The 11,172-nt window shown below is 44.3% G+C and overlaps 3 protein-coding genes across 3 annotated transcripts; 1 reads left to right on the top strand and 2 right to left on the bottom strand.

The window, feature by feature from the left end:
• The first annotated feature begins 1,767 nt into the window (after nt 1-1,767).
• Nucleotides 1,768-8,232, top strand: LOC132256062 (anoctamin-4). Its single transcript, XM_059752244.1, has 11 exons — nt 1,768-2,216; nt 3,555-3,858; nt 3,938-4,395; nt 4,457-4,556; nt 5,053-5,533; nt 5,594-5,976; nt 6,588-6,901; nt 6,990-7,129; nt 7,188-7,393; nt 7,448-7,934; nt 7,996-8,232. Exons 1-11 carry the CDS (start codon nt 1,768-1,770, stop codon nt 8,112-8,114), a joined length of 3,441 nt encoding a protein of 1,146 aa, XP_059608227.1. The 3' UTR covers nt 8,115-8,232.
• LOC132256061 (tubulin polyglutamylase complex subunit 2) lies at nt 8,157-9,588 on the bottom strand. The gene is made up of 3 exons (XM_059752243.1): nt 9,510-9,588; nt 9,277-9,444; nt 8,157-8,774 (listed from the first exon to the last, which is right to left on the bottom strand). The coding sequence occupies exons 1-3, from the start codon at nt 9,586-9,588 to the stop codon at nt 8,236-8,238; spliced, it is 786 nt and encodes a 261-aa protein (XP_059608226.1). The 3' UTR covers nt 8,157-8,235.
• On the bottom strand, nt 9,387-11,145 carry LOC132255498 (uncharacterized). Its single transcript, XM_059751564.1, has 3 exons — nt 11,026-11,145; nt 10,669-10,964; nt 9,387-10,273 (listed from the first exon to the last, which is right to left on the bottom strand). Exons 1-3 carry the CDS (start codon nt 11,079-11,081, stop codon nt 9,852-9,854), a joined length of 774 nt encoding a protein of 257 aa, XP_059607547.1. The 5' UTR covers nt 11,082-11,145; the 3' UTR covers nt 9,387-9,851.
• Nucleotides 11,146-11,172: the final 27 nt, after the last annotated feature.

The raw sequence follows: 11,172 nt of genomic DNA, 5'->3' as shown, positions 1-11,172 counted from the left end.
TTCAGCAACAATAAACAGTAATATTAATGTGTCAAGTTAACTAAGGTGCTCAAAATGAAACCTTAACTATCACTATACATAATCAAATAAATATATTAAATGAAACAGTTCTCTGTGTAGTGAAAACATTTGACCCCAATCAAGACAAAAACTGATGAAAAGCACATTGTGGAAAACTCCCAACGCCTGTAATTCTCTTTCCCATAATACATGTATAACTAATAATTCTGGAACATAAAATTTATGTACAATGGCTAAAATAGTAAAATTGGAAAAAAATCATTAATTTTAAAAGTTTTTTGAAGATTAACAAAAGAGTGGATTTTTTGGCTTGAGTCAGATTTTCAGAGAAACGAGATTAGTTGAAAAATTGGACATTTGCAATTATTTAGAGAAAAAAGAATCAAAGATTAGAAAAAAAGAATTAGAAAACAAATTTAGGGATTTGACTTTATGAAAAGATAATAAGAAAATGACAAGGCCTAATTTTTTGTATTTAGCAAAAAATTAAAATTAGTTGATTAATTAAAATTGAAATATATTGAATTGAAAGAGAAGTTTTAACAGGAGGAAATTATAATTATACTTGATGTAAAGAGTCAATGTGTGAATAAACATGAAATATACTAAATGTGTAACACGACGAGTGGGAAGTGACATTTTAAAATCCTTGCATTGTCGGAGGGCAATTTTTCTCTCGAGTTTTGTTATGTCACACGTGTTGTCATGGCGCGAAGCTTCATGCACTATACATAATTGAGGGGGCGAGAAGAGCTTTAACATGACGCCACCGAGAAACAAACCAACACGAACTATTCACTTATGCTCGAACATAAACTTTTTCCACCTCACAAAGTCTACTTGGGTGAAAAAATAAAACCAACACAGATGAGAAAAAAAAAAACTGACTATGAATGTGTCTTCCAAAAGAATTCACATTGTAATAAACGAAACATATCACATTGAAATCCAGCGTGAAGATGTGTGTGACTCCCATTTCTTGGTCACTAATCAATTATTAAATGATTAGTTGCTTACCAAATTGAAAAGTTCCCTCCCCAGACGGCACAGGAGTCAGTGCTTCTGGCCTCACCATTAACCCCCCACATCACGTTGTATGCACCACATTTGTCCCACATAAAGTTCAAAAGTCAGGGAGACAAAATGAGCAGTAATGAGGCACTTTCACAAAGTCTCTTGCCGCCACTATTCCGTTCTTATTAATTCAGTGGTGAGAATGGTCTTTATCGTGTGCCTTATTGAATGGGAAAGGTTACTTAAAATCTTGTTTTCCACCGGGAAAATTTACCATTCACAAGGGATTGAGCAGAAAAGGCGTTAAAAACCATTTTCCCAACATTCCTTTCAGTTAAGCTAGGGACTTCATATAAATTACATCGTCCTTCTTCACAGTTGGAAAGAAAATTGTGCAATACAGCGAACACTTAACGAAGTGGAAATGCTTCACAGACACCTTTAGTGTGGTTGTTGTGATTTGTGCATCCTTTCCGGCAAGAAACGAACGATTCTTTTCTATGACAACGCACATGTACTCCAAGTTGCCGCCGATAAAATCAATAAAAGCCGATTGTGTGTTGAACATTGAATCATAAATTGAGCTTTCGGGGAAATTTCCCAGGTTAGTTGCAAGTGTGATGTCGTCGCGACCGGATGTGTTCAATCGAGCCTAGCTGGTTGAGTGTCGGGAACAAGTGTGTGTCGCTCCTGTGAGTCTCTCGCCCAAGTGCCAAGAGTGTCTGTGCGTTGATGTCCCGCGAAGAGGGTGGACAGGCGAGGCAGGAGCAGGTTGACGATGATGTGAATCGCGAGGTGCAGAGTGTGAGTGAGCAAGTGAAGTGTATGAGGATAGAGATTCCTAATCTCGTGGAGGCGCCGCAGCAGCGAAGATATAGCCAGGACTCGGCTCTGACTGTTCCGCGGAGTGGCGGCGGTGAGAGATCACAATGTGATCCCTTTCCCTTTCTGCGCCACAGCTCTGACAACATCCGGCACATGGCGCTGTTGGAGAGCGGCGTGAGGCAAGACTGCGGACGATCTCTGAAGCGCTCGTGGCACGAGGAGCACCGCAATCGCGATCTGGACGACATCGTGGAGTCTCCTCTGACAAAGACGCCCGCCGATGACTGGCCACTGAGCAATCAACAGCAGCGCTCGATGCTCAGTCAGTTGAACATCGATGCACCCTTCGAGAAGAGGTTCGTCAACCCACAAGACTCCCATGTTATCTTCAAGAAATGTATTCTTTGTGGTATGAGTGCACAAGTGCGCACTTTTCCAGGATAATTCTCAACAGAAGTGAAGAAGATATGCGGTTTTAATCATTTTTCTAATTTTGTAGCAAGTTTAGTACACTAAACTATGATAGGTAAACTTGATTAGATTTCAGCAGATTTATTTTTAACAACATAAAAAGAGGGAAACATAATGATTTCTTTTGAGGATATTTAAAGAAATGCTAAAAAGAAGGTGCAAAATATGTTTTAAAATAAGATATTGAAGAAGATTGTTCCATGAAATGAAATTTTAAAAGACGATAAATCCAGTTTAATCAAGAGTTCCGTGTGATTTTTTGGGAGCATTTTCTCAAACATCAACACCTTCAGAAATACATTTCAATTGTGCCTTTCAAACATTTCGTGACTTAGCGCCACTTGGCAAAATCAAGGAAAACACATTTTGTCCAGCAACTTAACACAGCACATTTTGTATGCGTGAATTTACAAATTTTCACTTAAATGAAGCATGGGAATTAATTAGCATCCAACATAACTTTTTCCCACTTCGAGCACTAATTAGATACACGTAAACTTTTCTTTCAATTTGTGAAGCGGCGGAAAATATATTTTTCAACTCAGTTCAGATTAATACGAAGTCCTGAATTCTGATCCTAAAAAAAAATTAATTATTCATTGTCATTGATATATGTAGATGATTTTTTCCACTTTTTATTAATGTGGGAAAGTGCACAGATTCTCTCTCTCTCTCTCTTTCTGGCATGAACAAATGATAAAGTCTGTTCCATTGTGAAAGAAGCACATCTAAATTGAATCAGGCTTTAATGCTCTCTTCGTGAGGGTGTATTTTTGGCCCAATAAAGATAATGATGTCATTGAGAATTTTAATGAAATCACGTGTCGATTTTGTTCAATCCACATTTCTTTCTCTCTTCTCTTACGATAAAAAATGCATAATTTCGTCAGATTTGCAGTGTTGCAATTGTCCTATATATTGCATATAACGCAAGGGGAGCAGTTGCAATGCAAGGCATTTAAATAATGCAGAGAAATTGATTTAAAGGGAAGTAGTTTAGCGGAAAATGGCACCTGCAGTATTGTGGAATGGAGCAACACCTGCGACCCGCGAGAGTTAAGTGACAAATGCATACACCAGCACTTGTATTCAACGTTCGCACCTCCTATTCAGTCATTAGGTGTGAATTGCACACGAAACACGTATTTATTGGTGCACCAGATGCAAATCGATCATATGTGTCCATCAAGCGTGATTGTATCTTAATTCAGAGTCGATTTTAGTGACGCTTTCGGGCCGCGCGTCAACCTGGAGAACATCCCGGGCACGCCAATGGAGCCCGCCGATGGCATGGGCTCCGACTATAGCCAGCGAACGAGTGTAATTGTGAATGAGGTGAGCGAGCAGAGGCGGAGATCTCTGGGACACATTCAGTTCCCATCAATGAATGACTCTATGGCGGAGAATCACGTGAATGGCAACAATAACGCGACCCACCAACACGAAGGAGCTGCCAAAGTCACGCAACAGAATAGCAAAGGAGGTGACCAGACTGATACAAGGCGGTCCAGTAAGCAAAACAAGGATGTAAGTCAAGTTAATCCATATGAATGCCAGCTCTGATCAGAACGTTTGATATATACTTATTCTCATTTTCCCCCCTCAGGGCCTCGATCCGGAGTCCCTCATGTTCCGCGACGGCCGCAGGAAGATCGACATGGTGCTGTGCTACGAGGAGGAGAGCGAGGGTGTGATGACAGAGCTCGAAGCGCGCCGACGGGAGCAGAGACGCGTCTTCCAGGAGAATCTCATCAAGGAGGGCCTAGAACTTGAGTTGGAGGACAAGAGCCAGGCCTTCGATGAGAAGACATATTTCCTCAAGGTGCACATCCCATGGCGCACGGAGTCTCGTTATGCCGAAGTCATGAATCTCAAACTGCCAGTGAAGCGCTTCATCACCATCAGTGTGAAGGCGTGGGACGAGGATCGGGCGGCGAACAAGAAGCCCACGTGGTGGCGAAAGTATCTACAGAAGTTTAGGGAGCTAATGGAGTACGATTACTCGCTGATCGACAAGGAGCCCTCATTCTACGATGCCACGGCCGGAGGAACTCCGGAAGAACAGTAAGGCATCTTCTGAATATCTCAAGGCAGCGAAAGAAGATATAGTTTTGCTTTCTTGCAGATTTATCGTTAAGGATCGCGCCACAACATACACTAGTGCACAAAGGAGTGCAATAGTGATGCAAATTCTCATGAGAACACGTTATGATGACACAGAAAAGGTAAGACACCCACCCCCAAGTGATAAAATATTGAAAAGGGAGACATTCTATCATTAGCCAGTCTCCCACATTTTTTCTGTACACTACGCTTTCCTCCTCTAATTGTTTCTGCCACCCTCGCAGCGATCAACGTGATATCCAAACATCTGTTCTCAATTAAAATTCCCTCTGAAATATTTATATGCATGAAATCGATCAACAGCGCGCGAGGAAACCTAATGCATAATGACAAAAGGGAATAAATAATAACTGAAATATCTTTCCAATTTTAGAGAAAGTGTGACACACTGTTGAAGAGCCCAACAGATTCACAATAACTCCTTGCAATTATTGATTGATTGGTGCAGTAAATGTAAATATGCAATCTAATGAGGAAATAATGACTTTTCTGACCTTCTATTCAAATTGACTAGTTCCACTTTGTCTCTCGTGTCTACGATAATTGCTGAATTGTGAACTCGTTGCAATATGAATAACGGCTCTGCACTTATTCCAGATGGGCATTCGTCGCCTTCTGAACGACGGCACATACTTGGCGTGCTTCCCTCTTCACGAGGGCCGCTATGACAAGCCCCACTCCAGCGGAGTCATCTTCGATCGCCGGCTGCTGTATCTGGAGTGGGCGCGTCCCGGAAAGTGGTACAAGCGACAACCTCTGTGTCTCGTGCGAAAGTACTTCGGGGATAAGATTGCGCTGTACTTCTGCTGGCTGGGCTTCTACACTGAGATGCTGGTCTATCCCGCCGTCGTTGGCACTCTCTGTTTCCTATATGGACTGGCGTCCATGAATTCAGAGTACAATACGCCCAGCAAGGAAATCTGTGATCTCAATGGCGCCGGGAACATCACTCTCTGTCCGCTGTGCGACAAGGCCTGCAGCTATCAGCACCTGTCTGAGTCGTGCCTCTTTGCGCGCATGACGTACCTGTTCGACAATCCGGCCACAGTCTTTTTCGCCATCTTCATGTCCTTTTGGGGTGAGCGCCCGTACACGTCAGGAGAGGCCGAATGTAGCCTAACTGTCTTCTCCCTTGCAGCCACGACCTTCCTGGAAATGTGGAAGCGAAAGCAGTCGGTGATAATCTGGGAGTGGGACTTGCAGGACACGGAGAACGACGAGGAGAATCGACCGGAATTCGAGGCGTCTGTGAAAACATTCCGCACGAATCCCGTGACGCGCGAAAAGGAGCCCTACATGCCAACCACCACGCGCGCTCTGCGCTTCATCATCACCGGAAGTGCCGTGCTGTTCATGGTGTCAATCGTCCTGTGCGCCGTGCTCGGCACGATAATCTATCGCATTTCGTTGGTGGCGGTGATATACAGCGGCGGAGGGAGCTTCTTGCGCACCCACGCCAAAATTTTCACCACTATGACCGCCGCCCTCATCAATTTGGTCATCATCATGATACTCACGCGGGTGAGTTGTGGGAGAAAATTGATTTATGACGAAGAAGGGGTGCAAGAATAGCCGCTGCTGCTCGCCACCAAAATAGCCCCATTCAGTTAGTCATTCATATCTGAACTTTACAAATGACTGCATGTTATCCAATAACGTGGGAAAATCATGAATTTTTTCATTTGAAAAATTGTAACCATCCCATAGAGGATATTTTTTTCTGCTAAACCTCCACAGAAACACAAGATTTAGATGGCTGCTGAAGTTGCTTTTCAATCAAGAATTACAGTCAATTTTGAGAATTTTCACAGTTTCCCTCTTCCGTGTGTAGAAATTGTTGAATTCATCGCCAGTTTTCGTATTAGAATTGCATTATTCTCTTTAAAATTTGCATTTTTTCACTATTCCCCGCATCATCTTATGTCTAAGCCATCTAATCTGAAGTGAAATATCAAAAATCACAATCAAGCACAACGATGAGTTCCAGAGACTTGTTGAGGCGCAAATATGATACCACAGCGGGTGATGAATGTGACGAATCCCCCACAAAAATACTAACTCTCACAAATATTCATTCTGCGTAGCACATATTAATATATATCACTTACACCCCACTTAAATTCACCTTGCAGATATACCATAAATTGGCCATCTACCTGACCAATTTGGAGAATCCCAGAACAACCACCGAATACGAGGATTCATACACATTCAAGATCTTCTTCTTCGAATTTATGAACTTCTACAGTTCCCTCATCTACATTGCCTTCTTCAAGGGCCGCTTCTTCGACTATCCCGGCGACGATGTGGTGCGGAAAAGTGAATTCCTGCGCCTCAAGGGGGACATTTGTGACCCCGCGGGCTGCCTCAGCGAGCTCTGCATCCAATTGGCCATCATAATGGTGGGAAAGCAGTGCTGGAACAACTTCATGGAATACCTCTTTCCGTACGTTTCTGACACACTTGGGTGGTGCCGATGAATTTTTCATGCGGCGCGAGCTATTAATGGACTCTTCCACTTCCCTCTTTCGCAGGAAATTCTGGAATTGGTGGCGTCAGAGGCAACACAAGGCTATGACCAAGGATGAGACGCATCTGCACATGTCCTGGGAGCAGGACTATCACCTGCAGGATCCCGGCCGCTTAGCGCTCTTCGATGAGTACCTGGAGATGAGTAAGTCTGAGCGGTATGGTCTGAATTTGATGATTTTCACTCATTTTCCTACACTCAGTTCTTCAGTATGGCTTCGTGACACTGTTTGTGGCTGCCTTTCCTCTGGCGCCACTATTCGCCCTGCTGAACAACGTGGCTGAGATTCGCCTGGACGCGTACAAGATGGTGTGCCAGGCCCGCAGACCACTGGCAGAGAGAGTGGAGGACATCGGCGCGTGGTACGGCATCCTGAAGATCATCACCTATGCCGCAGTTGTGTCGAATGTGAGTCACTCCAATCGACCTCAAAGTGCAGCAAATTCAGATATTCTCTTGCAGGCCTTCGTCATTGCCTACACTTCGGACTTTATCCCGCGCATGGTGTATAAGTTCGTCTACTCGGACCATCACAACCTCGTTGGCTACATCGATCACTCGCTGTCCATCTTCAACACGTCAGACTACAAGGAGGAGTGGGGTGCCACGGCCCTGGAATCCGATCCGGACACCTGCCAGTACCGCGGATACCGGAATGGACCGCAAGATCCGCACGATCCGTACGGACTCAGTCCGCAGTACTGGCACGTGTTTGCGGCTCGGTTGGCCTTTGTCGTGATCTTCGAGCACATCGTGTTCGTCCTCACGGGCATCATGCAGTTCATCATCCCAGACGTACCCAGTGAGGTGAGGACGCAGATGCAGCGCGAGCAGATGCTGGCCAAGGAGGCCAAATACCAACACGGACTGAAGAAGTCCAGGGACAACGACTACGAGGACCTCATCCAAGCGCTCAGGGATCAGAACACGTCCAGTCGAACGGGATTAGGTAAGAAGCGCGCATGTAAATTATCTGGACATTTGACTTAATTCGGTGCAATCTTCTACAGGGCTGCGCGGAAGCTGGGCAAGACGTCTGAGTCGCCTCAGTGATGGCGTCGATGCTCATGTGGAAGTCCCAACGAAAGCGCGGCGCTCCATGGAGTCCACAGTGTGGGAGGTGACGTAGCAGAAAGCCCTCGGTGTTGTCATCTGAAGAAACTCTCAAGACTCTCTATGTGCTCTTTAAATTTTATTCAAGTTACAAAGTGTAGATTGCATATAGTTACATGTTCGCACTAAGACAAGACTCAATTTTGCCGCATTTTCTGACTCTGACGCGTGCACTTGGGCTTCGTGCGGAAGATTGATGGGTCTAAGATGTTGTAGGGCGGTTGCTCGGGCATATTCTGCCACACTCTACTCCGCCGCGGTTCGCTTTTCTCCAGCAAGTGCGGCGCCAGCAGCAGAAAAAGCTGCTCTGTCCACGACGGCAGGCCACAGTTGGAGAAGCACAGCTCCCAATAGGGCAGGCCCAGATGTGCAATCGTCATCCGCAGATACTCAGTGAATGTCTCAGCCAGGAAAGTCCACTTCAGCGCCGCGACTTCCAGCAGGAAAATCTTGGGATTCGCCAAATCTGGACTCTCATAGATTAGACACACTTTGGCGATGTCGCAAATGTTACTCAACTCGAAAATTTTGCTGCGAAGGCACAAATTGGGCATGTCACTTTTCCCACTTCCCGATGCATTCTGGGCACTCATGAGACTCTCAATCTTCTCCCTCAGCAGTGTCACATGGCAAATCTGAGGGATGTTGATGTAACCAACGCGCCTCGTGTCGTTCGCTGAAAAATACGCGCAAAATCACTGATATTTGAGTTGATGCAATCTTTCGAGCGGAGCTTCATGTAATGAATGACTTCATTACAGAACATCGTTTGATTTTCTCACAAATTAATTATTATTGAGGAAGAAATGGCAGCTTTTGCATGATTTAAAAAAAATCTATAAAATTAAAAAACAGTAAAATTCTTTTAGACTTTGTAAATCATGCAATCAAATTAAACTTATCAATTATAATCAGAGTTTTTAATATTAATTTCAATGAAATAATATTTAAACTAATAAACCCTGGTTGAAGAATAAAATTATGAATTCCCCAAAATTCTCAATTAGCGAGTGAAAAGAAACAGTGAATTTGTATTAAAGGGGAGAAAAATCCCTTTTCGAGATTTCTCTTCTCTTCAGACAGATACAATATCTGTGAACCGTTCGAATGCCGTCAGTTTTTTTTTTTACATAATTCATGTAATTCACCTTCTTATCGATTTCACATGCAGTACTCACGCGAATACTGATAGCTCCAGTGAAGCGTGAATCCGTCCGTGGACAGATAGAAGCGCTTCATGTCATCGGGCAAGTAGACGTTGTGGCGCTGCTCCCACGTCGCGATCTGCCCCGCCTCGCAAGGGTAGCGCTTCTCGCAGGTGACATTGGTGATTCTGGGCACGGCGTCTATCGAATGGAAAGAACATGCGAGTCAGCGGGATAATCCGCTGTGATGGCACTAAATCACACACTTAGCACTTTCGAGAGATTGAGCGTGAGGTACTCGTAGAAAGTGTCGTCCACTGATGGCTTCAGGCTGCTCACCGACATCTCCATTCGCTCTGGTACTTTCACTGTGAGGGAATCAATTGGAGAGTAAACAAACGCGTTGCCAGGACGACTGACTCACTTTCGCACGCTCTTGTTTTCACCCACTTTCTGTGCACTCAATGGGAATTCTGCTCATGGGCAAATTTCATCCGCTTTCACTTTCTGTCTGGATGCTGTGCAGACGTCTGGCGAATCTGCATTTTAAAGCCAAATATTTCGCAATCCATCCCCTTTAATCTATCATATGTGTTTTCGCTCTCTCTCTACACTTTTTTCGCCTCCATCTCAATGCGAAGCATCTTGATGCGCTCCTCCTTCGCTAAGCGCAACCTCTGCACCTCCCCCACACTCTCCACATGCATTCGCTTCGTCTCAATCTCATAGCGCCTCAATTCCATCTCCCTCTGCTGTACATCACCCTCGAACTGCAGCCGCTCGGCCTCCAAAGACTTCTCCTCCTCAAACTTCATGCTCTCGAAATGTAATTTTCGCTTCTCAAATTGCAGCCTTCTTGCTGTCAAATCATCCTTCCTGTCCGGAACTCCAGCCGGAAATTGTTCCTCTTTCACGCCATTCTCCTCCACCGCAATCTCACTCGCCCCACCTGCCTCTTTACTCACATCGAACACCTTCTCTTCCAGCACTGCGTCCAATTCATAATAGTGCGGGCACCGCAGCTTCACCTCTGCAAAAGGTGAAGTCATTTATTTATACAGCGGGTGGTCAGGACTCCGACATTCATATAATTACGAAGCAAGTCTTGCACAGTCTTTTCCTTCTTAACATATTATAATTTTAATTAAATATTGGCTCTTAAAACTAATCGATTTCACTGATTGGATTTCACTAAATTGCATTAAGGAAGAAGCGGAAGAAGCTATGATGAAAGGAATATTGCAAATATTTTAACGCATTTCCGCCTTGATACGAACAGTGACGTGCGGTAAATGCTTTTCAACTGGTAAAATGACCTTCTGATAAAAGGAGGAAATCGGTTGTATTGTTTGCTTTGCTCCATATCTTATATAAAAGAACATATCTTGGTCCTCACTGTATCTGCGCAGGAAATGTGTTTCTCACCCCTTTCTATCTCGTTCTCGTCAATGTCCGCCACATTCTCGTGAAGCCACTTCTTCGTCAACACGTACTGTCGCCTCATGCGACCCACTTTCTCATAGACACTCTGCCAACTGACTCCAATTTCCGGATACAATTCCAGAAATCTCTTGCAGTAATCCTCGTCAACTGTCGACATCCAGGGACACTCTTTTATGTACTTGAGTAGTAATTTCGTGTCAAAAATCTCCTTTGACGCGCGAATGCGAGATTTTTGTGGAGTTTCATCGGAATCTGATGATTCGGCAGAGTTTACAGGGCTGCAGAAGCAGTGAAGTAATGCAGTGATTATCAGTTCCATCAGATAAACAGATTGCTTACCTCATGGCCTCGTCAAAACTCTCGTTCAGATCGCAATTTTCCTCCTCGGTTTTCATGATTTTCACGTTTTAAAACACAGTCTTTTCCTCTCTGTTTGTTTACACTTCTGCACACTTGACAGCCGCGATATATCGAAATATCGGCTAA

This window comes from Phlebotomus argentipes, unplaced genomic scaffold (assembly GCF_947086385.1).
Source record: "Phlebotomus argentipes unplaced genomic scaffold, Phlebotomus argentipes genome assembly contig_5, whole genome shotgun sequence".
Classification (NCBI taxonomy): Eukaryota; Metazoa; Arthropoda; class Insecta; order Diptera; family Psychodidae; genus Phlebotomus; species Phlebotomus argentipes.
Note: the sequence above shows the minus strand (reverse complement) of the source record. Positions and strands in the feature narration are given on the sequence as shown.

What these genes read in the sequence shown, in the direction of transcription:
- LOC132255498 (XM_059751564.1), bottom strand. Translation starts at nt 11,081, where the DNA reads ATGAAAACCGAGGAGGAAAATTGCGATCTGAACGAGAGTTTTGACGAG. An exon ending in AGTTTTGACGAGGCCATGAG is followed by an intron (nt 10,965 to 11,025) that starts GTAAGCAATCTG and finishes CTGCTTCTGCAG; the next exon opens with CCCTGTAAACTCTGCCGAAT. An exon ending in CGAGAACGAGATAGAAAGGG is followed by an intron (nt 10,274 to 10,668) that starts GTGAGAAACACA and finishes CACCTTTTGCAG; the next exon opens with AGGTGAAGCTGCGGTGCCCG.
- LOC132256061 (XM_059752243.1), bottom strand. Translation starts at nt 9,588, where the DNA reads ATGTCGGTGAGCAGCCTGAAGCCATCAGTGGACGACACTTTCTACGAG. An exon ending in CAATCTCTCGAAAGTGCTAA is followed by an intron (nt 9,445 to 9,509) that starts GTGTGTGATTTA and finishes TCCATTCGATAG; the next exon opens with ACGCCGTGCCCAGAATCACC. An exon ending in CTGGAGCTATCAGTATTCGC is followed by an intron (nt 8,775 to 9,276) that starts GTGAGTACTGCA and finishes CGTATTTTTCAG; the next exon opens with CGAACGACACGAGGCGCGTT.
- LOC132256062 (XM_059752244.1), top strand. Translation starts at nt 1,768, where the DNA reads ATGTCCCGCGAAGAGGGTGGACAGGCGAGGCAGGAGCAGGTTGACGAT. An exon ending in CCAGTAAGCAAAACAAGGAT is followed by an intron (nt 3,859 to 3,937) that starts GTAAGTCAAGTT and finishes TTCCCCCCTCAG; the next exon opens with GGCCTCGATCCGGAGTCCCT. An exon ending in TTCATGGAATACCTCTTTCC is followed by an intron (nt 6,902 to 6,989) that starts GTACGTTTCTGA and finishes CCTCTTTCGCAG; the next exon opens with GAAATTCTGGAATTGGTGGC.